General features: G+C 37.6%; 4 protein-coding genes and 1 pseudogene across 5 annotated transcripts; 4 read left to right on the plus strand and 1 right to left on the minus strand.

Annotated features, from left to right (window-relative positions):
• The first annotated feature begins 78 nt into the window (after positions 1-78).
• LOC137732286 (putative thimet oligopeptidase) lies at positions 79-7343 on the plus strand. Its single transcript, XM_068471593.2, has 20 exons — positions 79-339; positions 509-630; positions 1116-1279; positions 1463-1553; positions 1731-1910; positions 2256-2336; positions 2504-2584; positions 3026-3118; positions 3402-3482; positions 3559-3721; positions 3814-3934; positions 4026-4098; positions 4413-4520; positions 5452-5549; positions 5628-5673; positions 5850-5946; positions 6216-6289; positions 6363-6467; positions 6656-6736; positions 6941-7343. Exons 1-20 carry the CDS (start codon positions 183-185, stop codon positions 7049-7051), a joined length of 2127 nt encoding a protein of 708 aa, XP_068327694.2. The 5' UTR covers positions 79-182; the 3' UTR covers positions 7052-7343.
• Positions 7344-9554: 2211 nt separating this feature from the next.
• Positions 9555-13807, plus strand: LOC137732327 (serine/threonine protein phosphatase 2A 57 kDa regulatory subunit B' theta isoform). The gene is made up of 3 exons (XM_068471638.2): positions 9555-9915; positions 10142-11794; positions 13157-13807. The coding sequence occupies exons 2-3, from the start codon at positions 10586-10588 to the stop codon at positions 13514-13516; spliced, it is 1569 nt and encodes a 522-aa protein (XP_068327739.2). The 5' UTR covers positions 9555-9915; positions 10142-10585; the 3' UTR covers positions 13517-13807.
• Positions 13808-16469: 2662 nt separating this feature from the next.
• Positions 16470-20030, plus strand: LOC137731302 (serine/threonine protein phosphatase 2A 59 kDa regulatory subunit B' eta isoform). Its single transcript, XM_068470396.2, has 3 exons — positions 16470-17030; positions 17181-18874; positions 19186-20030. The coding sequence occupies exons 2-3, from the start codon at positions 17663-17665 to the stop codon at positions 19540-19542; spliced, it is 1569 nt and encodes a 522-aa protein (XP_068326497.1). The 5' UTR covers positions 16470-17030; positions 17181-17662; the 3' UTR covers positions 19543-20030.
• LOC137732582 (stemmadenine O-acetyltransferase-like) lies at positions 19997-21977 on the minus strand. The gene has a single exon (XM_068471900.2). It carries the CDS (start codon positions 21509-21511, stop codon positions 20204-20206), a length of 1308 nt encoding a protein of 435 aa, XP_068328001.2. The 5' UTR covers positions 21512-21977; the 3' UTR covers positions 19997-20203.
• A 1021-nt stretch (positions 21978-22998) lies between these two features.
• On the plus strand, positions 22999-27019 carry LOC137731303 (akuammiline synthase 1 pseudogene; annotated as a pseudogene). The gene is made up of 2 exons (XR_015957714.1): positions 22999-23229; positions 24081-27019. The product of XR_015957714.1 is annotated as an akuammiline synthase 1 pseudogene (transcript).
• Positions 27020-27821: the final 802 nt, after the last annotated feature.

Raw genomic sequence — 27821 nt, forward strand, 5'->3', positions numbered from 1 at the left:
TTACAAAAACTAAGACAGAGAATGCCACGAGTCCCGATTGCGCCATCTGATAAGGATAGCCCTCCCAATAATTTTAAAATATTTCAAATCCAATAAATGCAATTTATCTCCCGGCTCATAAAATTGGGTCAATTGCCTTTGCCTCCCTCCCTTTTCCGCCTTTACACCTCTCATAGAAACAAATGGAAGAAACTCCAGGAAACGGCGAGAAAATGCCCAAACAGAAGCGGGAACGTAGCAGCCTACTGGCCTTCGGCGGCGCCGCTGCTCTGCTCACCCTCGCCGCTACCCTTGGAATCACCGCCTTCAATGCTCACACTAAGAACAGAAAGAAGAAATGTTTGTCTTCTTCTTCTTTACTCATTTGCTTTTCTTTTCACTTTCTTGGCAACCAAACAGTCTTATTCGCCCGTTTCTGCTATTCTGCTTTTTGTTTTACGTCAACCAAACAGTCCTTTCACTCTTCTCTCTCTCTCACTGTCTCTCTCTGTGCGTTAATGAGTTGCAGATCTTCAGGGCTCTAAGGTTCGGGCTAATCTATCGGCGTCCGAAATTTTGAAATTGGCGGACCGAATCATTTCAAAGTCGAAAGAGGTCCACGATGCGGTTGCTTCGGTTCCACTCGACAAGGTTGTAAGCAATTCACACAGTTTAGCATGAACTTAGTAGCTTTGCATTTCAATATCTGCGACTTAAAATATGGTTTGCAAAATCCCTTTAAGTGTTACATTTCTGATTCTCGATTTCGAAGATAGTATAGTTTGTAAAAAGAATGTGTATTTAAGCTGGTTTTATTATTTAATTTCAATTTTATGAATTTGAGTTGATTTTGGTGCCAGTTGCTTCAGTTCCACTCGATACGGTTATAGGCAATTGCCACAATTCACACAGTTTAGTATGAAAATCCAGTTTAGTGGCTTTTGCATTTGAATTTGTGCCGCTAATCTGGCTTGGAAAGCTCTACATTTGTCAAATTAGATTAGGGAATACTATCGTTTGTAACCATAATGATTCCATTGAACGAACATAATTTGCGTGACTATTTTAAATTTTAAACTGCTTTGTTTTTTGTTTGATGAATTTGAGCTAATTTTATTAATGGTTGTATTTCACAGGTTACATATATGAACGTTATTTCGCCTCTAGCAGAGTTAGAGGCGCAACAATTTCCACTTGTCCAGTCTTGTGTGTTTCCTAAGATGGCTTCCACTTCCGATGATGTTCACAAAGCAAGTGCTGAAGCAGAGCGGAGAATTGATGCCCATGTTCTGACTTGCAGGTATAGTTCATTACTGGTGGATGATGATCCCTAATTCTGAAGGTATCTTGAACTTTTATAGAGTATTTTGTGCGGCTATAACATATATCTAATGTGCAATGACATTGAACTGAGCTAGAAAGTTATTTAGAAGACTTATGGAAATTAAATAATACATCTTTCTGTATTTTGCAAACTGAAAAGCAAGCGTGAAGATGTATACCGCGTCGTCAAAGCTTTTGCTGCAAGAGCGGAGTGGGTGAATGCTGAAGCAAAGTACTATACTCAGGCCTTGGTAAGGAGTAAGAACATTTTTGTAGGTTTATTTTATTTTACTTTGTGGATTTTTTTCTTTCTCCATCTATTATATTTACTTTAAAGTAATCTGTTGTCTCGATAATGTTGCTTGAGGCTTTCTTCATCATATGAAAAAGAAAATGCTGGATGTTGATTCCTTTCCAATCAGTGACAGATGAGAGACTTTGAACGCAATGGGTTGAATCTTACTTTAACTAAGACAGAGGAAATGCAACGCTTGAGAGTCCAAATCGATGAGCTAAGTTTGCGGTATATTCAAAATTTAAATGATGACAGTACTTTCCTTCTCTTCACTGAGGCTGAGTTGGCTGGGTTACCGCCAGAGTTTCTTAAGGTGTAGTAAATTTATCCCTCATTTTTTTTTTGTGCAAGCTTACCTTCATGGAAGCCACTGTATGAAAGTTTACTTACCTTGACAGACTCAACGGTTAAATCTCTTTCCATATCCTTGACTGACTGATCATTTATTGCCAAACATCTTGTGTAAACTTAGTTATCTTCTGCGTAACTATTTTTACTATCTTAGTTATCTTCTGGGTAACTATTTTTATTATTTATTCACATAAATACAGAATAAACATTGTAAATAAAATGTGAATAAGCTTGTTACCATGTACATTGTCCGTTAATAGATCACTGAACGTGTTTCATTTAGAAAATAAACATTTTCCATGTGCAGAGCTTAGGCAAAGTTGCAGATGGTAAATTCAAGGTGACCCTGAAAAGTCATCATGTGGCAGCAGTACTTGAACTTTGCGAGGTATGATCTGTTGAGTTCATACTGAAGGCAATTTTATATTTCTGCAATTTTTGCCCCAAACGCCAGTGACAATTTTATCAACATTGTCATTAAGTTTGTTAAGTAATTTGATAATTTCATAATCTTTATTAATGTCATTGACAAATTCATTTTGAGCCTTTGTGAAGGTTGGAACAACAAGGAGTATGGTAGCAGTGGCATATGGAAAGAGGGGTGGAGAAGTCAGTCTTTCTATCTTAGAAGATTTGGTAAAGCAATTTATTTTCTACTTCTGATTATTTTACTTCCAATTAGATAGTCCATCTTCAAATCAATTTTTGTCATGTAGATCCAGAAAAAAATTATTTATCAGTTAGCCATTTGTCTAACTCCAAATTATCTATGTCCAAAAGGCTTTTTAGAAGTTCAATTTTCTTGGTCAACAGATAATTCTCTTTAGCCCAATAAAAAATGATATATTTTTCGAAATATTTATAGGAATAGCATAGGTGACATGCATGGTTTTTTAATTATAAACTTTAATTATAAAAACTAAAGCTGTTATTAGTCTTCTTCTCTCCATAAATAATCAATGTATTGGGGTTAACTTTCTAAGTGGCGTTGATTTTCTTTGTCTCCTTACATATCTCACTATTGTTATGTTGTTAATTATGATGATGAAAATTGTGTCTGATATTTTGTTTGTTTAGGTCCAACTGCGCCATAAATTTGCTCGGTTACTTGGCTATTCAAGTTATGCAGATTATGCAGTTAATCTTAGAATGGCAAAGGCACCCTCAAAGGTTTGTATGATAGTACATTTTTCTTAAGATATTCATCGTTCAACTGTTTTTCTATTCCATGTCAATTTAGGTGGTATTTTTGAGGTACTGTGATAACAATGAAAGTTTTATTGCCTGATGGATGAGAGATGCTGCCTTTTTTATGGCCTGATCGATAAGAGATTAAACCATCTAATTTTCAATATTTATTTCCATTTGCTCTTTATGGGAACCATCTTCAACATTTATGTCCGTTGCTCGCAATCATTTCTTGTAGCTCATATTTATGAGGGTGACTATTCAGGTTTTTGAGTTCTTAGAGGACATCTCCAATAGTTTGACTGGCGCAGCTACCATGGAGCTTTCCATGTTGAAAGATTTGAAGGTTAGAATATCTTTTTTAGTTCCCACTGGTTTGATTTGTTTCATGGCTGATTGTGTTCTATCTTATGTGGTATCAGAGAAAAGAGGAAGGAGACCATCCATTTGGAATTGAGGATCTGCTATACTATGTCAAGAAGGCTGAAGCACAGCAGTTTAATATGGATCTTGGAGCTCTTAAGCAATACTTCCCAGTAAATTTGGTTATATCTGGGGTGTTCAAGATAGTGCAAGACCTTTTTGGTAGTTCTTTATGATATTATAACATCCCATAAACTTGTTCTTTTCATGAAATATAGTAGTGATTTTTGAACTCTTATTTTTATTTTGTGTAGGTTTAAGATTTGTGGAAATTAGAGATGCTGAGGTTTGGCATTCTGATGTCACTGTATACTCAGTCTTTGACTTAAGTTCTGGTGAACTTTTGGGTCATTTCTACCTCGATATGTTCATAAGGTCGAAGGAGGTCTTCCTTTATAGATTTAGTTCATCCTCTATGTTATTTATTTGAGTCACTAACAAATGGGTTTATGTTGTCTGTAAACAGGGAAAGAAAATATAACCATACCTGTGTGGTTGCTCTTCAAAATGGTGCATTATCAACAAATGGATCACGTCAGGTTGTGTTTTCAGTTTATAACCATAAATATTATCCATGTAATTTAAGCCTTGTTGTCAGATGGAAATTGATGTTTAATTGCTGTAGTAAAAGAAATATTGCTTTTGGTCATGTTGGGTGATCTCCTCTCCTCGAGATAATTAGAAAACTCTTTTGAACATGGCTCTTTTAATTTTTATGCGTAAAGTTCCAATTTTCTTCTCATTTTCATGTGATGAATCATATTAATGTAGAGAATCATATGCAGATTGAAATTTTATAATTTCATTGATCTTGTGATATTAACTTACCTTTTGTTTATTTGTTTGTAACCAGATTCCAGTGGCATTACTGATATCTCAATTCCAAAAGGATGCTAGTGGTCAACCTGCACTACTAAGATTCTCCGAAGTTGTGAATCTTTTCCATGAGTTTGGCCACGTGGTATGTTTTTCATCATTCACATACTTTCTCAGTAATCTGCAGAACTTGCAATCTTCTTTGCTACATGCTATTTGTTCTTAGAAACTCTTCTGTGGAAAGCATAAATCTTTGCAATTCAAAATGTTGCACCCTCGTTCCCTTACCTTCATCCTTTACTGTTCCCATCTTTACTAACTCAAAAGTGGCTAGTAAGTCTTTAACAGCCTTCAGAGGACATTACATAGGTCAGGAACTGCATATGTTTAGGCTTGATGACATAGGAAAGGCTACGTGTGAATAGTAAGAAGCACAATACGGACAGAGGAATTCCTCAACGTCTAGTTTATGCTGTATGGTGCAGAGATTAAGGCCTTTGGCAGTGTGTTCCACAATGTTGCTCCACGAGTAGGAATGTGCTAAAACAGGAACTTTGAGTGCAAATGCTTTGCCATTATGAGAAATACCTGTGGTGAAGTCCACTCAATTCCAAGGATCCACCCTAACTTAAGCCTGGTTGGTGTCCTTTAATTGGCTAGCAAGAATTAAAAGAAGTGCATATGCTTCCACTTGTTCTGCAAAAGGTGCATGGGATTAACAGCCACTAACATGCAACCTGCATATTTGTGAAGATCTATTAGTCAAATGAGAAGATGAATAAGTTATCGAGTCCCCTAGATGTTTTGAGAACTAACAAGCTCAATTGATGTTGTCTCAATGATGGCATATCGGAACCTCCTTAAGTTCTTTTAAAGACATTAACTAATGAATGAATATCCATTAAGTTTGAAATAACGAATCTTGGAAAGATGTTTAAATAATTGGAATGAACCCCTGCTATAGTTAATTTGATTGTAGAAACATATTCAGCCTGGAACATCATTTTTCTGGATTTGGCACTTCATTATGGGTTGCCCATAAATAACAGGTTCTTCTGTGAATTATAAACCTTCAGGTGCAACATATATGCAATCGCGCATCATTTGCCAGATTTTCTGGGCTGGGTTTTGATCCAGATTTTGTAGAGGTTCCTGCTCTGGTGCTGGAGAACTGGTAATTAATGAATCATATTGTTCCCTTTTATGATTATGCATGGCTCAACTTATTGCTTCTTAACTGTGTAAATTTCAGGTGTTACGAAAGCTTCACTTTGAAGTTGATATCTGGTTTCCATCAGGTAACTCATGTTCTATTATTATTATTATTGTTGTTGTTGTTGTTGTTGTTTTAAATTGTAGTAAATGCTTTAGAAATCAATGTGCATTCCCCCCTCCCCAAAGGGAACTTGTCATGTTTTTTTTTTAGCTATATTGAATCAGTTAAATTGCTGATATATCTTGAATTTACATGTAGGATATAACAAAGCCTATCAAAGATGAAATGTGTAAATCCATTAAAAGATGGAGATATTCCTTTTCTGCGCTTAAAATGAAGCAAGAAATTCTCTATTGTAAGTCCTCTTACTATAGAAACTGCACTTCATAAATTACTCGAAGAATCGTTTTCAGGCTGTGTTTGTTTCATAGGAAAATTGCTGTTACAGTTTTTGTCCTTGGAAAGTATTTGTTGTCCTTTTGCTTTTTCATTGGTTTGGTATTGATTTGGATTTTTTGGAATAGTTTGTGAAAGGAAAAAGATCACTCAAACATTGAATTGTTATTGTCGAGGCAGCTATTTCAACTTTTCATGCACATATCTTGAAACCCACTACATTTTCAGGTCTTTTTGATCAGATTATACATTCTACTGAAAACATCGACATGGCTGAGTTATTCAAGCATCTTCATCCAAGGGTATGTAGTTGTTTCCAGTAATTTCTATGCAAAGTTGCAGTTTGGGGTATTATTATTGACCCTATTTCATCAGATCATGTTAGGTTTGCCAATGTTGGAAGATGTCAATCCTGCGTCATGTTTTCCATCTAGTGCCATTGGTCACGAAGCTGCTTGTTACAGCCGTATTTGGAGTGAGGTTTGTCACCCATCCATTATCGAAAATAGTCAAGCAACATATCCTTGTTACTTCGTTTCCCAAGTTTGCTATAACAATTATCAATTGTGGTTGTATTGCCCAATCCAATGATTATGTTTGAAGAATGTCATTCTTATCATCCGTGATTCTGCGACAACCAGCGCTGATGTCTCCAATGTTTCGTGTAGGTTTTTGCGGCTGATATATTTGCTTCAAAGTTCCATGAGAGTTATCTGAACCAGTATGTTGGCATGCAGTTCAGAAACAAGGTAAAGAATATGTTCGATAGAGAGGAGTGTTGCCAACTTTTGCTTGTATTTCCCTTCCATTTTCGTTTGAATTTGTATGGAGCATTGGCATCCTTGTTCGTCTCCCTCAAAATCTTTTAATTAATACTGGTTTAATTAAGACTGGTATGGTCTAATCGCGTTCTGTAAATCCATCATTTAATTTTATTGTTATCGTCGTTGTAGATATTGGCCCCAGGAGGAGCAAGGGAACCCATTGAAATGTTAACTGGCTTTCTTGGGAGAGAACCATCAATTCAAGCTTTTATCAACAGCAGATCACAATGCCAATTGTGATGCAGACAGAAGTTGCCTACCCTATTCTCCGATAACAATATTCGGTATTCCGTTTATGCTCAAAATGAGTTTTATCGGTCATCTTCGTAGCGTTTGTAGGTTGCTTTAAATTAGCATCGCAATTTTGGTCTCTCCAGAAAAGCTAGCAACTATCGCTCTTGTAAGTATTTGTCTAAACGTTAGGTATACCAAATTTTTAGACCACATTTGCAAATCATGTGATTTGTCACCAATAGTAAATAAGCACGTTAATCAACATTTAAGTAATAATTTAAGGTTTTTTTTATTAGCACACCTTAAATCGTTGATTACATTCCACATACTGAAAAAACCTCACACTTTTTGAACTAAACATTATCTTAATACATCTTATTTTCTTACCCAAATTACCCTCACACCCCATTTGCTATTATGTTAGAGCATATTTTAGGAGAAACCAATTTCGAAACAAGAAATGCAACTCTTACTTCGTTAACATGGTCCAATACACTAAGAAGCTGCTCATCTCAAGGCGTCCTGAAAACCCATACTCTGAGATAAGCCGTCTTGCTCTCCCATATTGTTTTACAAGTGGGTATCGAGCAGCTTCAGGGAAAAAAAGTTGAGATCTTGTCTTTTTTGTGTGCATGAATACTCCATTAACATGGTCCAATACATGGTGCATGCAGAAACCCCAGATTTACCGTCACCATTTTTTACAAGACCCCACATATTCAACACCAAAATTTCCTAAGAAAAAAGAGGGGTTTTTAATCAATTTGAACAAACCCCGGATGAAATTATTGGCAAATTTGCAGAGACGGATGATTAGAATAACCCAAAAACAAAAGTAGTGAGAAAAATAAGAATTAGAGCATATAAGTAAATTTCATATTAGGCAGATAAGGCATTTGATATTAAAATTTTATGTGGGGTGTATTCATCAATGTGTGAGGTGCCAATAAAAAAATCCTAATTTAATAGTCAACAATCACCTCATATGGTTTATGAAATTTGGTCTAAGTAGTTGGTCTCCTTAGCATCCCTTTCTTTAATAGGCTTTTTAGTCAAAATGATCCCTGAGATATGCATAGCACATATCCCTGAGATTTAAAATCAATAGAAGTGGTCCCTAAGATTATCCACCATCCATTATTTTGGTCATTCTGTTAAAAAACTCTGTTAAGTTGAGGGTATAACACATAACTTTGGTCCCTGAGATTTGCAAAACACATAATTTTGGTCCTTGAGATTTGCATAACACATAACTTTGATCATTGAGATTGTCCACCATCCATCATTTTGGTTATTTCATTAAAAAGCTCAGGGACCACTTAAAGGAGTTTTTTAATGGAAGGATCAAAATTACGAATGGTGGACAATCTCAGAGATCACTTCTATTGATTTTAAATCTTAAGGACCAAAGTTACGTGTTATGCAAGATAATTTTAGCTAAAAAGCCTTTTTTAATATATAAGACTTTGTTGCTTAAGCGACTGCCCCTTCCTGTTCATACCTGAAAATTAATTTGCATGCTAGTGTATCCAAGATAATGAATAATTTTAGTATTTAGTATTTAAAATGAAGAAACTATGGGCAGTTCGAGAATTTAATCACAATTTGCCATATCTGACTAATCCAGAAGATCACCTTGTGCGTTGACTGTTGACTTGGTGTTGCACGCTGTTGAAGATTGAATATTTCCTCCCGGGCTGCTCTTTTTCTCCCTTGAAATGAATTATGTGACAATTAATTCGTGGTACTTTTTCTTTTTTTCATTATTAAATTTTTATGGTGTTTCGGAGAGTCTTACTTCGAAATTTTTAACCGTTGGCCTGCCCTTATAGATTTAGAAATTTTTGTAGTAAGATCAGGTTAAAAAACTGCATACGTGACGTCCATTTTTTTATTTTGGAAGTGATGTTTTATTTATCATTGGTCTCGTTTGGTGTCAGTGAGAGGGTTAAGCTTTCGTCACGATTAATTTATCTTCTCTTTGTTCAATGTATCTGAATTAGTGAGTAATCCAATCTAAACCATTCGTTGACTAATAAACGTGGTTTAGTAGCAAATATTGTTCGTCATTAAGTAGTACTTGGGAAAGCTAGGGTATGTCCTCACCCAACACACTGAAATTAGGAAGCAAAAGCGCTTGCTTGGGTTAGAGATTTTATGGTTAGATCCACCGGGAATAAGAAAAGTAAGACAAAAGGAATCATATGAGAATATATTTGGATAATTTTAATACTTATTGTGGTTTTACTTATCAGACTTTGCTCTGATTTCATACGTGTTTAGATTTCGTATGTGTTAGTAAACATATGACAATATATTTGGATAATTTTAATACTTATGTTTGATAAGACAAAGAAATCAAGAATTAAAATGATTACGATTCTAATTCTAGATGAGTGGAAGCATCATACACGTAAATAAATAACGTCAGACATGTCAACTAATATTAAGATCTGGTAGTATTTTTGTTTAATCATTAATAAGAGGTCAGATGTTAAACTACTTCAAAGTTTGAACCCAAAAGAAAATAGGAAACAAATAGTAATATCCTAATTTGAGCAAAACAAAGGAAAAAAAGGAAGGAAAAAGACCCGATGAGATTGAATTTAAATAACGGGCTGGTGTGGTGTATGTATTGGGTTTGCTGGGAAGAAGTCCAGAAAGGAGTCGAAGAAAAAACCAGAGAGAGAGAGAGAGAAAATTGACCAAAAGTTTTGCGAGGCAAAGGTGAATAGAGACTGAATCAATCAAATCACAAGAGGGAAAATAATAAGAAAACCTCAACAAATATTTGATTTGTTCAGTCAACAAACTACAACGAGAATAATGGTGGATGGTAACGAAGGCCGAGTCCCTTCTTTCGTAAACTCGTGAGTATCACCCAACCAACCCCGAAATTCTTCATTCTTCTCATCTGGGTTTTGTTTATTCTTCCTGTTTCCTGTATTTGTTGCATGTGCCTTTTGCTTTATTTATTTTTTGAATTTCTAGTTTTTCAATTTGTTTTTGGAGCATTGGGAAGGTGAATAATGTGGTGATTGCACACTCTGATTTTGTTTTTGTTTTTGTTTTTCCTCTTTTGATTTGGATGAACAGGGCAGGGAGTTGGGATTCGTGAATTGAATCTGGAAAGTTTGTGCTTTATTTTTTGAGTTTAGAGTGGCTTTTGGCATCTGGGTTTTCGATTTTAAGCAGAAAGTTTGAATTTTTGTGGGGTGTTTTTGTTTTTCCTAACAATGGCAGAAAGCTAAATGGGATTTTGTTTGTTGGGTGATTGAGCTTAGGAAAATAAGGGCGTGGTGTGATCTGTCGTGTGGGTTTTTAGTTTTCGGATGAAAAGGGGGGGGTACTTGGCCCCCTTTATTGCATTGTTTTCAGAAATATAGGCATTTAATAAGCTTCTGGGTAGCCTAAGATTATAATTATTTACGAAAGCTGTGTGACTCGGTTGCCCCGGGAGTGTTTTTGCAAAAAGCTTTTGGAACTTTAGATACCGGTGCTGTGCTTTGAGAGGGTGGAGTTCTGTTTTTTGTATGAATTATGTTGAGACAGATACTAAATAAGCTTCCCCGGAAGTCTTCTAAGAAGGCTGAAAATCGTGATGGAGCCCATACATTGTATTCGAATCCTCCCACCAGTTCAAGAAGCAATGATTCAGGGACCAGTAAGTCTGGGAATTTGACAACATCTTTCCCATCCGGAAATGTTGTTGCTGATGTGGTGAAAAGTTACAGCAACAAGAATGCGAGGGGTGCAAATATGAAGCCAAATGGCTTCGCATTCTCTTCTTCGTATGAAGCATTGCCTGGATTTAGAGACGTTCCAAACGCTGAGAAGCAGAGCTTATTCATTAAAAAGCTGAGTTTGTGCTGTGTTGCATTTGACTTCACGGACCCAACAAAGCACCTGAAAGAAAAGGAGATCAAGCAGCAGACACTGTTAGAGCTGGTGGATTATGTGACTAAACCAAACAGTAAATTTTCAGAAGCTCTTATGCAAGAACTCATAAAAATGGTGTCTGCAAATTTGTTTAGGGCGTTCACCCCACAGCCACGTGAGAATAAAGTTGCGGAAGGCTTTGATTTGGAAGAGGAGGAGCCTTCAATGGATCCTGCGTGGCCTCATTTGCAAGTAGTGTATGAGTTATTGTTAAGGTTTGTCGCATCACCTGAGACAGATGCAAAATTAGCTAAAAGATATGTTGATCACTCGTTCATACTTAAGTTGCTGGATCTTTTTGACTCTGAAGATCCTAGAGAAAGAGAGTATTTGAAAACAACACTGCACCGAGTTTATGGAAAATTTATGGTGCATCGCCCATTCATTAGGAAGGCTATTAACAACATCTTTTATCGTTTCATCTTTGAGACCGAGAAGCATAATGGGATTTCTGAACTCCTAGAAATTTTGGGCAGTATTATAAATGGGTTTGCTCTACCACTGAAAGAAGAACATAAATTGTTCCTCGTTCGGGCTCTAATTCCCCTGCATAAGCCAAAATGCTTAGCTATGTACCATCAGCAGTTATCTTACTGCATTATGCAATTTGTAGAGAAAGATTGCAAGCTTGCTGATACTGTCGTAAGGGGTTTACTGAAGTACTGGCCTATCACTAATAGTTTGAAGGAAGTATTGTTCCTAAGTGAGTTGGAAGAAGTGTTGGAAGCAACTCAGCCATCTGAGTTCCAGCGGTGCATGGTTCCCCTATTTCGCCAGATTGCTCATTGTTTGAACAGTTCTCACTTTCAGGTAGCAGGTTCTTTCTCTGCTTTCAGTATTTCCTATAAGCTGTTTGGTGCACTTTTTCTCTTTCTAACTTGCTTTTGGTCTGCCACATGAATGATACTCAAGTTGTGCACCGTTATCTTTCTTGTCTATGTTGAATGTGGTACATATAATTATAAGTGTGTTGCTCATGTAAATTTTCTTCTCTTTCCATCTTTGGCTGGTAAATTTAGACACCTCAGTAGTTCAAACTGTTCTGCAGTTATGTCTTAGGTTCCCATATTGTCAGTGATCAATATTTACTTGTCTTTCCATGTATGTTGTTTTTTAAGTGAGGGTTTTTTTGACAATGTTTTTCTTTGTTAATCATTGATGTCCTAATTAAGTCATCTAAACCTTGGATCCTTTCTGTCAGCCAAAGGAAAACTCTTACATCTTTCTAGTTGGATTTTACTCGTTAGCCCTGCCCTTTCCTGTATTTTCATTTTAATTTTAGGACTTTTGTCGGGAAGATTTATGTTTGTTGAGTTCTCTTCAGTACTTTCTCAATTCTAGCAATTGGCGTTTGAATGTGAGGATGCATATTGGTATTCCACCTTAAAAGTTGAAATAAGCGCTAACATAAGATAATGAGTAAAATTCCATGCTCAGCCAACTTCATGACCAATAGTTGATGGGTTAGCTAGTGTCTCATAGATCACATGGGTCAAAGAAGTTGTCCTACAATACTTGGTTGATTTATTTTCCCTAAATGGTTTTAGGATTTAGAACAATTAGTGTTGGCTGTTGAGAGGATCTATATAATGTCCCAGGAAATTTTGGTGCTCCTTGTTTTTTGGTCAACAAAATTTGGGTGCTTAAGAAGAGTCTCATGTGTAAATAGCATTTTGAGTCTCTTTGGAGTTCTGTTTTTCTGTTCCGTGAGTCCATCAAGAACGTTAAAATTAGTTTTGTGATGCTCTTACTTAAAACCGCAATGTCACTGTCAATCCCATAAAGTATAAATGTTGAAATAAATCCTATCCATTTGTTTAGTTGGTCGGCTTGAGGATATGATTATGTTTTAAACAGGTTGTGACTTATCAATAAAAGAAGGCACTCTATGAATCTGGAAAATGTTTAACCAAGTATTCAGCACGAAATAGAGCTGAAGTAAACTTAAGGTTATGCGTATGAATTCTCTTTGCAGTGGATGAGTAATGTGAAATGAATTTCTGATCGAATCTTCTCAGGAGGTTTTACACTAGCCAATTATATAGAAATTTGACATTAGTCTGCAATTAATCCTATTTGTGTTGGATGTCATGCTTTCTTTGTGAGGAAATAGCTTTCTCCCATTGCAGCTGTCGTTCTTGAATCTTATGCAATCAATCCTTGTTTTGTCAGGTGGCAGAGAGAGCTTTATTTTTGTGGAACAACGATCACATTGAGAACCTAATCAGACAGAATCGTAAAGTTATACTGCCCATTATCTTACCTGCATTGGAGAAAAATGCTAGAAACCATTGGAACCAGGCTGTTCATAGCTTGACCCTAAATGTCCGAAAAATTTTCAATGAGCTTGATCCCGAGCTGTTCAAGGAATGCTTACTCCAGTTCCAGGAAGACGAGTCAAAGGATGGCGAGGTTACAGCACGACGTGAAGCCACATGGAAACGCTTGGAAGAAGTTGCTGCAAAGAAATCTGCGAGCAACGAAGCTGTGCTTGTTTTTGGCAAAGCACCTCCGCGCACTACTTCACTTTAGCCGAAGCAGGACACTTGTTGACAATACAATGACATCAAATTTCTATCAATCGAAAACGGGATTCGTAGTATTGTACCGTGGTTCAGGTGGTGAAATGCTCGTATTTGCTAACTGCTCACTGGTACTGAATATTGCAGGATCATTGTGCATGTTGTAGTTGTAGCTAGGAAATGGTTCTGGCAGATAACCAGAGTCCAAGAAAACATTCTGCCTCATTGATTGTTTTATTAAGTTAATTTTCTAGCTCTTCTTTTGCTTATAATATATACAGACAATGCAATTCTTCTACCACCCCTTAGATATTTGCATGATACAAATTACGAGTGTTCAATCGGCAAATCAAAGGCTTGAAGAGAAGAACATGACAAATTGAGTTTCATCTCTTTTCACCACAGCTGCCCCCACCCGTTTAGTATTCAATATACTGCCAACGAGGGTTGGCACAGTTGGTAAGATTAGGGCTGGTTCGGTATGGGATACCGAATCGAAATCACCATCCCGATTTCCAAACTGAAATATTTCGGAATGGGATTTCAAATCCCGAAACCGAACCGAATTTCTGAGATTCCCGAATTTCGGGATGACCAAAAAAATTTTCGGGATATCAAGACGGATCGGGATTGATCCTTCATGCCCAAATCCAATTCATACGAAGCCAAATTGCACCATCACTCTACAATTCAAAACAAAATTAAAAATAAAAATTCTATAAAAAGCTCAAAATGATCAAACAAACAGATCCCAAAACAAAATTCAAATCAAATAAAGAATCAGATTACAACACATTATTATTATTATTATTATGAGAAAAGACTACAACTCATTAAAAAAAAACCACATAATTAATCATGAAGACCTAAAAGGATGGTTTTTGCTCTGATGCGGCGATGACAGGTGGGCGAAGCTTGTAGCGAGGAAGGGAGGATTTGGGTTGGGCAGAGACGACGTAGATGAAAGAAGAGCTATTTGGGGTTTTGGGAATCGAAAAGATACAAAGGAGGAGGAAGAAGAGAGGGAAGAAAGGGCAACAGCGGCAGGACGTGAAGAGGCAACTGTTATGGCAGTAGTCGTAGCCATTGACCGCAGAAATGTAGAGGCAATTGAGAGAACAGAGGCGAAGAAGTGAGAACTCGAGAGAGATGAGAGGGTTGAGGCTTCGGTGAGAAATGTGAGAGAGTGAGAGTGTGAAACCCTATAACTTAGATTGGACGGTTGAGATTAAATCTCAACCAATCCAACGGTCCAGATAGTTTATAATTTTTAATTTAAATTAAATACATAATATATATTAATATAGTTGTTCGGTTCGGGATTACCGAACTAAAGGTCTATCGAAACCGAATACCATATCGAAAGTTTCGGACTATTTCGGTTCGGGTTATCGAAGTTTCGGAATTTTCAGGTTCGGTTTTTTTTTGGGGTCGGGTTTGGGAAATTTCAGATCGGGTTCAGGAAATTCGATTTTTTTTTTTCAGCCTTAGGTAAGATCATTGCCTTGTGTGTCGCCCATTACTGTTTAAGTCTCGTTGAAAGCAGCTCTCATTGGTGCACGATCTGTAAATTTTTACGTAAACCCATACCGATGGTATCTGATAGTTAGGTGTTATACGTAAGTCGTTCCAACTCGAGGTTGTGGGTATGCCTGGAATTGATGGTGAGAGTATTCATTATACCGAAGAAAATTGGCAATCAATCCATCTCTTCGTAACTTGTTGGCTTTGTATGCAATTAAAGATCACCATGTCTTGAGCTTGATTGGCACCAAGAAAATTTTACTGTGCAACAATGTACGATGTATGATTAACTTTTTTTACTATTTGACGTGATGGGCTCAACCTTAATGGACGATACATTTTTCATGAAACATTACTTCATTCTAAAGTTAAGTAATAAAAAATATATTTGATAAAAATAAAATATACTATTTATTTTAAAAAGCAATGATCTCAGACAACAACTTTTAAAAGTAGCATGTAGATTGATTTTAAAAGCTGCTTTAATAAAAAGTAGAGTTGAGCTCTTAGAATATTTTTAATTCCTGAAATAAGCTCATTAGTTTTAAACTATGATATTACTTATCATTCTAGACCTTGTTTCAACATTGTTTTTCATACTCTCAAAATTTTTAAAAATATAATTTATAAAACGCTTAATTGTTTTATTTTGCAACTGATTATTCTTAAAATACAGCATAAACAATTTATAAAAAAACACAATAATCTCAAACTGGCCTCGAGCCAACCATCGTTGGCCTAATAATGAATACTTTGACAATCACATAAATGGAAGATTTTCAAGATAATGCGACTTCGGCAACAAGTGGTGTGGGGGGGGGGGGGGGGGGGGGCTGCGGTGAAAAGAGATGAAACTAAGGGCTGGTTTGGTATTGTTGTGCTTTGAAAAAAAGCTGCTTCTGCTGTGCTGTGAGAATAAGTAGCTGTGAAATAAAGCAGCAGAGTGTTTGGTAAACTTTTTTGTAAAAGTGCTTTTGAAAAAAAAAAAGCAGTATTAGAGTGTTTAGTAAACTTTTATGTAAAACAGATGTGAAAAAAAGCTGGTTTTTCAAAGCTGGGTTTTGCAGCTTCTTGTTTTTGGCTTTTTTTCATCCAAAACTGTGAAAAAAAGCTGAAGCTGAGTGTTTACCAAACACAAAAACAGCTCCCAGCTTTTTTTGATAGCAGCTTTTTTCAGAATCACCTCAGTACCAAACCAGGTCTAAATCTGTTATGTTCTTCTCTTCAAACCTTTGATTTACCGATTGAATACTCATAATTTTTCAACCAAAAAAGACGTGATAGGCTCACTTATTCTCCCGAGAGTTCTTCAATTCAGACGAGTCCGGATCCCCGCGGATTCTCTTTGTGAGGATTCTGAAAATCTTTGAATCGTGTCCGTTTATCGTACATCGTGTGATCAATTTTTATCAAGTATACAATAGACGGATACAATTCACAAATCTGTAGATCCTCACCAAAAAGAATTCAGAGAGGATCCTGTTGGAATTCAGACAACCTTACCGCGCGTCCGTTTGGTCAAAAGACTCATCATGGGAATAGGAGTGGGTAGTGACGATATCATATAGACTCCACTGAAGATATTGTTCTTTTTTTGGGGCTCTTAAAATAAAACCAGGAAACGTCCCAACAAAGGAAAAAAAAAACACCGAGACTCAGATTCTGGTTCGATGAGTTGGCAGCGAGTTGGCTGACTTTTCTTTCAAGAACTCTCTCTCCCTCCCTCCAAGTCCAAGTTAGAGAGAGAAAGCTTTTGCTAGAGAGAGAGAGGGGCGTTGGTTCCTTTACCCTTTCTCTTTTCCCAACTTTTCCTTTTACTTTCTTTCAAAACTCTATCAAAGGTTGAATTTAGTAAGGACTCTGAAATTGTTGGATGTTCTATTCTTCTGATCACCTTGTCTTCTTCCTTCTCTCTCTCTCTCCCCCCCCGTCTGACCCAGAATTTAGTAGAAGAAAAGCTCTTTGCTTTCTTGCTCTTACTCAAGACTCCTGCTGATTCTGTAAGTAGAAAAATTTCATCTTTTCATAATTTAGTTTCTTACCCTTTTGCTTTTTTGCTCGCACCTTATAGATGTTTCTTTTATGCATCACTTTCCCTTTGATTATTTTGTTGTTAATGATATCTGTGGAATGCTATCTTTGTGTTTCAGATCGCACCCAGATCGTGTCAGCCGCATAGCTATCTGGGTTTGGCTGCTGATTTGGTAAAACACACACACACACACACATACATATATGTTCTTCAAGCTGTCCTTACCTGGAAGTAGATTAAAGACAAGAGCCTTGCTTATTGGACTTTGACTTAAATCAGTTTCTGCTTCTGGGTTACTGAATTTGACCTCAGAAGGTGTCAAATTCTTCTAGTTTGGTGTTACATATATATAGAAATTGGATAATTACTAGAAGAGAATGATACATGAAAACAAGGGAACTTGTGGGAGTAATTTAATCTTCATAAATGGTTGTCTCTATATGGGTTTTCGATTTCTTATACTGCTGATTTTGTACCTCATTGGTGAAATGGGTTGTGTATATCTGGTTTGATCTTTCATTTGAGGTATCGAATTTTCGGTTCAGTTCTGCTTTGAGGGTTTGGCAGGATTTGTGGTTGAGATCATTTGTTTCTGAAGTCATGATCAAGAATTTATTTGGTAAGCTTCCTAGGAAGCCGTCTAAGTCAGCCGAGAATCGTGAGCTCGGGGGTTCATCTGCCCCTACATTGAATGCTTCCTCCATAGGTTCAAGAAGCAGTGATGTAGGGAATAGGCCACTTAATTCGAATAGAGTACCTCTTTTGGGTCTTGATTCTGCTTCAAATTTAGGATATGGCCATGGAAGCAAGCCCCCCCAACTTGTCAACTCAAGTCTGAATTCTGTTACAACTTCGTATGAAGCATTTCCAGCATTTAGAGATGTACCCAACTCCGAGAAGCATAACTTGTTTGTGAAAAAGCTGAACTTATGTTGTGTAGTGTTTGACTTCACCGACCCGACAAAAAATCTGAGAGAAAAAGACATCAAGCGGCAGACGTTGCTAGAGCTTGTAGATTATGTTACCTCTGCAAATGGGAAGTTCACTGAAATTATAGTTCAAGAAGTTGTAAAGGTGGTGAGTGTGAATTTGTTCAGGTCGTTCTCTCCACAGCCCCGAGAGAACAAGGCTTTAGAAGGATTTGATTTGGAGGAGGAGGAGCCTTTGATGGACCCTGCATGGTCACACTTACAGATTGTATATGAACTTTTTCTGAGGTTTGTTGCATCACCTGAGACAGATGCAAAGGTTGCTAAGAAGTACATTGATCAGTCTTTTGTTCTCAAATTATTGGATCTCTTTGATTCTGAGGATCCCAGGGAAAGGGAGTACTTAAAAACAATTCTGCATCGTGTCTATGGAAAGTTTATGGTGCATCGCCCATTCATTAGGAAGGCGATCAACAATATATTTTTCCGATTTATTTTTGAAACAGAAAAGCACAATGGGATTGCTGAGCTTTTAGAGGTTTTGGGCAGTATAATCAATGGATTTGCTCTTCCGCTTAAAGAAGAACACAAACTTTTCCTAGTTCAGGCTCTGATCCCCCTTCACAAGCCAAGATGCTTACAAATGTACCATCAGCAGTTGTCCTACTGCATTTCACAGTTTGTCGAGAAAGATTGCAGGCTTGCAGATACTGTTATAAGAGGGTTGTTAAAGTACTGGCCAATCACAAATAGTTCAAAGGAAGTCATGTTCCTAAGTGAGCTCGAGGAAACTTTAGAAGCAACTCAGCCAGCAGAATTTCAGAAATGTATGGTACCACTCTTCCGCCAAATATCTCGTTGCTTGAGCAGTTCACACTTTCAGGTATTGACTATTGAGCTGTGTCTTCATTTAATTTATTATTTCTTTGTGCTTACAAATATTTGACGCCTGTTTGGAGAAACCCATCTCTCTCTTCCACTTGCGCTCCCAAAAGTTTCGCATCACCTTTTATTGATTCTGATAAGTATTGTCCGTTTTTGGTTTGGTTTTCCTCTTGTTTATACCTTTGATCGTTATTATTGTATTCCTTCCGTATTGAACTTTCAGGCAAGTTCTTCTGAATTGTTTGCTCACATTCCATGTATATCCTGACCAAGAACCTTGATTGAGCTGACTGATGTGTGGTTTTACAGGTGGCAGAGAGGGCTTTGTACTTGTGGAACAACGATCACATCGAGAACTTAATCAGAGAAAACTGTAAAGTCATATTGCCCATTATCTTTCCTGCCCTGGAGAAGAATGGCCGCAACCACTGGAACCAAGTGGCCCGGAGCTTGACATTAAATATCCGTAAAATCTACTCCGATGTTGATCCTGAGCTATTTGAGGAGTGTTTGCTCAAATTTCAAGAAGAGGAAGCAAAAGAGGAGGAGACACAAGCAAAACATGAAGCCACCTGGAAGCGCTTAGAAGAGGTTGCTGCTTCAAACGCTGTTAGCAGTGAAGCAGTTGGTCGCCATTTGGGTCCAATCCAAACATCTTCAAGCTAATGGTAGAGGGATATACTCATGCTGTTAGAAGGTCTCATGTTTCTGTTTTGCTGCTTTTGGATCGTTTGGGGGGATTGCGTGGCTGTGTGCTGTGAAAGGTTGAACACTAATTGATAGTTGTCCATACTCTTTCCTGTTTGCCCCTCTATTTTCGGCTATTTTCACCCAACGTTCAAGAGAAACATTGCACAGCAATGGAATTCAGGGATTTTCACAGATTCCATTTACACAAAACAACAAAACAGGAGTTCGAAGCTGCATTACATATTCTGCACGGGGAACATAGTGGTATAGTCGATAAGGGTTAACATGAAAGAAGCTGCAAAGTACAGGTAATTTTATTCACTTGGAGTTGATTTAATTGGTTTGAAGTACTCACTGAACTACTTAGTCTCATTTCTGTATGTGTATAATATCTATCCGTGGATCTCAGAAAGATCTATTTGCGTGTGCATTTTTTAATATATTGATATATCTGATTGGCTTTATTTGCGATGAATGTTCTTAGGCCCTACATCATCATTAATATGCATTTACTGGACTTGTGCTTTCGGTTACATGTTCCTAACCAAATGATGGTAATTTACAAATGTGTAAACTACGAACATCAACCACTTAAAGCATAGGACTGGCTGGAAGACATGAACCTAGCTACATAGGCTTAAGAGCTTGGTGCCACAGAAACAAATTGTAGAAGCTCGTGATCACGTTCAAATTTAGCCATGTCATCCTCGTCCAAGGTCACCCATGCCTCTATTCCGTCACCTGAGCTACTACTCAACAGTATGACAACATTCTTCATGGGCACATTAGGAATGCATGCCCAGGTGGGTTTTCCCCATCCAAAATCAGTGTTGTATAGGGAAAACCTAATCCAACTGCTGAACCTGAAAAACTCAACCTCGCCTTCGGAGACCAATTCACTGGTTTCTTTTAGAGGCTCACTAGCATGTGTAAACCCATCTTCACCTTGCAGTTTCCTCACATAATCATCATCGATCTTCCTTATTGCTTTTCTTAGTCGAACCACGAAGTCATGCAACTCTGGGTTGCTTTCGTCGTTCATTATGGATGCAACAGCAAACCGCCAGATATTACCAAAAGAATGCTCTGGCAAAGGTGGAGCCATTCGTTCCCTTAAATTCACCACATGGGATATCGCCATTGATGGCCTGCCCTTACCCAATGTTCCATTCTTCGCATTCATGCTAGACTTGCATAAAAGGGCTGTCAGAGCTTCCACACGAGTAGGAGCACGGTCGTCCGCGCACAAACCCTTGGATGCTTTGACTTTCAGCTTGGCTAAGCTGGATGCATCAAACACAAACCTCTTTGTCACGATATTTTCTCTCTTGATCAAATTGGATGGCATGAAGATTTCTTTGTCCCTAGGTGGAAACATGGTGGCTGAATTTAGGGAGGGAGTGATGTTTTCTGAAATACCGCGTGACCTAGTCGCCCAAGCATCAAGGAATGAAGACAATGTTGCACCATCTGCGATCTTGTGCGAAAGGCAGATCCCAATGGCCATGCCACCGCAGTCAAAACAGTTCAATTGGACGGCCATGGCTGCAACCGCCTTGTCTGTTCTAATATTGTAGGGATCAAGTGGAAGAAGTTGTTGCACTAGATCCATTTCTGGAGTTTTTAGTATCTCAGAGAGCTGAATGTGAGCTCTAGCTTTTGTGAAGGCAACTCCTCCATCTTCACAATCCACGGATGCGTTGCCCAAAATCCTTCCGGCCAAAGGGTAGAAACAGGTCAAGGTTTCGGATAAAGATTTCTTCAGCCTATCGACAATGGTGGTATCGTCAATGTTTTCAGGAGCTGAGTAGAATAGAACAACGGGCACGTAAAAGATAGGAGCTATCTGATCTAGCAGAGAGAGTTTGTAGCTCTTAAGGTGGTCTGGAGTCGGAGATGATGGTTTACATTGATCTTCAGAGACTATCTCAATCTTCATCTGCATTTTGACCTTTTTACGTAGGAATTGCAGCTCCGGAGAAAGAATAATCACAGCGGATTTCTCATTGAATTTACATTGTTCAGCTTTGGGACGAAGATCACTAATTATAGCGAAATTAACCGATTACAGCTAATCTGTTATCGAAACTCTCTATTTATAAGCAGCTATTCTATTGTTAGAGAAACTAATTGTTGATTTTAATCCCCTTGGTTGAGCAAGTTTCAACCAACTAACTACTTGTTGAGCTTGGAGATGATTTGGAAACTTGTTTAAGCTACTACAAGGCTGGAAGATTTAGCCGTAGATTACACGTTAATCGTGTTGGACAAACAAGCCATCGATAGGAGATATCCATTCGGATTGCTTCTACAAGAAGCACTTTTCCTAGAAGAACTTTTGCTTTCTAAGTGTTTTAATTAAAAACCACTATATGTAATTTTTATTAGAAATGAGATTGCTTCTTGGAGAGTTCTGATAAGTTTTCGTCAATCATAATTGTTTTCAGTTTTCTTAAATTGCTTTAAGTTTGTGAGAGTTTTGCACTCGGTTAAGAATAACTGACCTTTTACATCCGAGGTCTTAAGTTCATTCTTCATCCTCCAATAACGATTGTATTGAACAAAATTCCTTAGCTCGCCTGGTAACTTTTTACAAAAGCAGTTGGAAAACTGATTGCACTTTGGAAATAATAGGGATAGTTATGGGACTCACCTTACATCGAACTTCAACAATTTGAACCATTTATGTTGCAAGTCTCGATCCACAAATCATCTCTGTAAAAATTTAATTTAATCCGAAACAATTTGCCCATTCGATTGTCATGATGAAATTTCAACATTTCTTAGACCACAGTGTTCATTAGTTTCTTTGAATTCAATTAAATGTCTCAATTTTTTCTGTTTTGGCTAATATTTTGCAAGAACGATTTATGAGGTGTAACTTAAAAAACAGATGAGCCACATCATTGAAGTTCGATGTCTTTTGGGCCTCACAACTAATCCCCGTTTCTGTTATTAGAATGTAAAATCGTGAGAAATGTGTCATGTACGTCCTGAAAAATATTAAAAAACAGTGTTTACCAAAAAGTAAATATACCAAAACAGTTACTATGCATTTGGTGGGTAGTTATGGTCTTTTTATTTCTGTAATTTTGTTTCAACCTCTCGTGTGGCACATGCACATGGTCAAAGTGCATCTTGAAAATTTCTTATAAGATATTTATTACAAATGGTCTTTGAAATTGACATCATCAATTATGATGGTCCTTGAAATTGATCTCATCAATCATGATGGTCTTTGAAATTGAAAATTGATTAATGTAGTCCTTGAATTTTAACCCCGCGAATCAATGTCGTCTTTTCATTAATGTTCCGTCCAAATCAACATTAAAAAAGAACACGTGACAAATTTTTCATGGTAAATAACAATAATACCCTACTAATCCTATTCCTCCCTTCCCACTATTTCACTTGTCCCACCGAATCCCTTACTTTTCCTCACTCTTCCTCATTCCTTCTCCTTCTGCGAATTTTTTTCTACTGTAAGACTTAGGGTTTGAAAAAATATTGGGGATTTTTTACATGAGATTCAATGAAACATGTTAGATTCGACTAAATTAGAGGATTGTCAGGAATAATTCGAGTTTGGTTATTTGCGATGGTGATTTAGGTTGATTGCGATGCCAGAAATATATCGAAAAAATGGAAAGCCTCCACAATATGGTGAGTAAATCGAATCTCCTTTAGTTTTTGAGTTTGTTTGCACTTTTAGTGCTCCCAATATGGTTTTTTTGTTCGGTTTGATAAGTGGGTGTTGTTTTCTTGTGAATTTTGTCAGTGGATTGTTTTGTAATGTCGCTGTTTGAGGGTTTGAAGTGGGTTTAGACTTTTCTGCTTTAATGGTATTGGTTTGGTTGTTGTGGCATTCACCTAGGTGTAGGGTTTGAATAGAAATGAGCTTTCTCTTTCTTGAACTAGTTTCTCCTGCTTCCTTCCCCATAGTTTCTCAAGCCTCTACCTATCACCTCATTTGTTGCACCTTGGACACCTTGCTAGTCCTCCAATCAAGAACAACATGCTTCCTTCCATCACTAGCCACACCCAATAAATTAATTATGCAAACAATTTATGATAATTAAGTTGATGGGGAATGACTAATTAGCATGTTCTTCGCATTCCTCTCAAAACTTAGAGTATCCATATCCTTTTTTCATAGATTTGACAATACCATGCTCTTGATTTCCTTTTCCTAATTTATTGGCTTCTCTCTCTTCTAGGTTAAATAAAGTGATGATTTAACTTGAAAATATTCTAGTTGTAATGCTTTAATATTAGTTCAATATTAATATGTAAGTGTCTTCTCTCTCTCTTTACATTTAACTACCACATTTGATTAACTCTTGGCTTAAAATTTAGTTTTTAGAACTACTAAGAAAGAATTGCACATGATTAATTATAGGAGAAGAATTTTTTGTTGCATAAATACAAGGAATGAAACATAGTAGATTTTGATGCATGTCACCTATTCATTCTAAGTGTAACATAATTTTGACTTGAATTTGTATGTCTTGTAGCTAATCCTGGCTTTTTCACTTATAAAATTCACCATGGAGGTCAGTTGATTAAAAAATGACGCAAGGAAGTATACACATGGGGTGAGGTTATATTTCTCAATTGAGTTGATGGTGACATGCAATCGTTGGTAGAATGTCACAATATTGCAAAGGACCTAAAATATGAGGAAGAGTTAGCACAGTATAAGAAGCTTCCTGATGGGACTTTTGAAGAGATGAAATGCGATGCAGATGTGATGAATTTGATTGAAGACTTGCCTGATTTGTACATGGTCTGACGTTCAAGTGACAATTGGAAGAGGGAAATATATGAGGTTCAATCTTCTACTCAAGTTGACAAGCAAATAATGACAAGAAACGAATTATTTGATGTGGTTGTGAACTTAGATGAAGAGTTGCAGATAACACATAGTTTGAATTGGGATGATGAGTTTGGGGATTTTGGGATTGGACAGCAAGGGCATGAGGGTGAAGCTGCAACCTGTAATAGTGGTGGGAATGAAGATGAAAGCAGTGCAGGGGGTGTGAATGAAGATGATGATAATGAGGAGGAAGAGGAAGGTACTGACAAGGAACTTATTGACAGTGATTATGAGCAAGAGGAAGAAGATGATATACCAATAACGCAATTTGAAGAACAACTTTATGAAGATGATGATAACATGTTTGTAGAAAATGTTGACAACCCCATTGAAGAAGAGCCTGAATAGATGGGGTTGATAGAGGAGATTTTTGATGATGAAGCTTTGTTAGGTGACCTTGGTAGCATTGTTTACAGTGAAGAAGATGAAGAAGGTGTTGAAGTTACCAGCAAAAGGAGGAGACAGAGGGCAAGTCAAATTGTTGACAGTGAAGAAGATGAAAAAGGTGTTAAAGTTACCAGCAAAAGAAGGAGACAAAGGGCAAGTCAGATGCCCATGTTTAAGCAATGAAAAGGGGCAATTGATTTACAATATCCGAATCCATGAAAAAATGGAGAGAAAAGTGAAGATGGAGAAAGGAAAAGAGAGGTGGTAAGTCAAATTATAAGTAACAGGGTTATTTTGGTCATTTTATCATGAAAAATTGGTTGTCTGACCCTTTTTAGAGTTAATTTGGACAGAACACTAACGGAAAACCCACATTGATTCGCGGGGTTAAAATTCAAAGACTACATTAATCGATTTTCAATTTCAGGGACTATCATAATTGGAGTCTTTTTTCAGGGACCATTTGTTATAAAAACCCTTTAACCCTTTCTTATAGTAGTCGACATCTTGGGACCCTATTTTCTTCTCAGCCCTTGTCGAACTTATGTAGACAGGTTTTGAAAAGGAATGGAGGACAATAATGTTATTTATGCCAGCGATTGCAGACTACCAAAGTTGACTAGGGGCGTATGAAATCATTCGGTTTTTCATCCTATTAAGTACATTTCTGTTATCTGCTACATACAAATTAACTTAAAAAGCTCACAAATATACAGTTATGGCGGCTATGGAAGTTGAAAACATATCCAGAGAAACCATCAAACCTTCCACTCCAACCCCACCACATCTTCGAACACACAAACTCTCGCTCCTCGATCAGATTAACCCTCGCTCTTATGTTCCGGTCGTTTACTTCTACCCCAAGGAAGCCTCCGATTATCGGTCTGTCGAGGATAAATCCAATCAGCTCAAGAAATCACTATCCGAAACACTGTCCAAATACTACCCTTTTGCCGGCAGGATCAGAGACAGATTCTCCATTGACTGCAACGATGAAGGAGTCGCATTTGTCAAAACGCGAATCAGAAACTTCAAGCTCTCTGACATTCTTGAGAACCCGAAAGACGAGGACCTGGCGTTATTAATCTCCGAAGATGTGGCGTGGAATGAGGATCCGGATGTCAGTGTGATCGTGGATGTTCAAGTGAGCTTCTTTGACTGCGGTGGAATGGCACTTGGCATTGGTATGTCACACAAGATAGCTGATGCATCCACCATAATCAATTTCGTCAACGACTGGGCAGCTGTGGCTCGTGATCAGTATGTACCATCCCCTGAGTTCGTCGCGGAAAATATATTTCCCCAGGCTGACCTGCCACTGTTCCCAGAAGCTGTGCCCGAGAAAAGCGATTGTGTCGCGAAAAGATTTGTGTTTGATGACACAAAGATTGCCGCCCTCAAAGCCTTAGTCGCGGATAAAGTGCAAAACCCCACGAGGGTTGAAGTTGTCGCATCGTTTATTTATAGCTGCGCAATTTCTGCGCTAAGATTGACTTCAGGGTCCTCCTCAAACCCGACTGTTCTCACTCAATCGGTGAACCTGCGCACTAGAATGGTTCCTCCGGTACCGCAAAACTCTGTAGGTTGCATGGTTTGGATATATACAGTGTCCACAGCCGAGGACAGCGTGATTGAGTTGCATGACCTGGTGGCTCAGCTGAAGCAGAATATGACCCGATTCTGTGATTCATATGCTCAAAAGTTTCGGGGGAAAGATCAATGGCCGGTGATCTTCCAAGAGTGTTTGCAAGAATCAATGGTTGAATTTTCGAGACCGAATTTGGTGATGTATAAATGTACAAGCTGGTGCAGGTTCCCGATGTATGAAGTTGACTTTGGTTGGGGAAAGCCGATCTGGATCACCGTCCCTAGCTGCACGACTAAGGATTGCTTTATTCTGATTGATACGAAAAATGGAGAAGGGATTGAAGCATATGTGAATTTGGAAAAGCAGCAACTGGATGTGTTTGAGCACGACGAGGAGCTTCTTGCATTTGCTTCTTTGAATCCAAGCATTTCAGACTCCGTTTGATCTGATCATCTTCAGCACATACATAGTCGATCTTATTTCGTGTTAGTTTTCAAACCGTTGTGTTTGTTTCTGCTTTTGAATCTGCATTTTTTTTTTCATTGTGAGGTCTAAAAAGAAACCAGTCGGGTCTCAATAAATTTCCCTTGGTACTTCCCTTATTGCTGTGCTGCTTTGCTCATTTGGGTTTATTGAAATGAGTTTAGAGATAATGAAAATCTCAACCCATCAGTTCTTTATGGGTAACTCTCCGGAACATAATAGTAGTCGGCTTCAACATGTCATGCAGAGTAGGACAGAACGACGGGCATGTAAAATGTAGGAGCTATCGGATCCAGCAAAAGAGAGACTCTAGCTCTTAAGGCCCAAACAATTCGCGGTAGGAGAGAGTTTGACAAAGCTTAAGTACTTCCGCTCATAAACACGTCTAGAATAAATGCTCTTATTAGAAGCACATTGTCACCTATTAGGTGCTTCTCCAAAAAGAACTTTTGAGTGCTGATCGTCATTCCAAACACATTGTCAAACTTTCTAATCCAGTGCTTATTCTAGTCATAACTTTATTAACTTTAATCTCCCCAGCTAATAAAACACCCTCATTCCCTTTGTGTCTTTGCCACACCCAATAATCCCTTAAACAAAGCTCAAAGATCCTCATTTCATTTGGCCTTACAGTGTTGGCCTCTTCACTTTAAACATGACTTTTCATTCTGCCGTACAGTTTTTTAGGACCACTTCCTTTGTCCTTAATATTAGTTAATTAGGCTATCAAATTTTCTAATCTTGATCATATCCTTTCACTTTCAAGTTTTCAAATTTTTTGCATTTAATATATCACTTGAAGGACAATCATGGCGATAATTGATGGATAGAAACAAAGAGAAGAGTGCAGAAGCAGAAAACAAGAGTATGATAATCACTCCTCACGACCTCGTTAGTTTTCATCCTATAAATACATTTCAA

The sequence above is a fragment of the Pyrus communis genome, chromosome 16 (genome assembly GCF_041283825.1).
Source record: "Pyrus communis isolate YQ-2024b chromosome 16, ASM4128382v1, whole genome shotgun sequence".
Lineage (NCBI taxonomy): Eukaryota > Viridiplantae > Streptophyta > Magnoliopsida > Rosales > Rosaceae > Pyrus > Pyrus communis.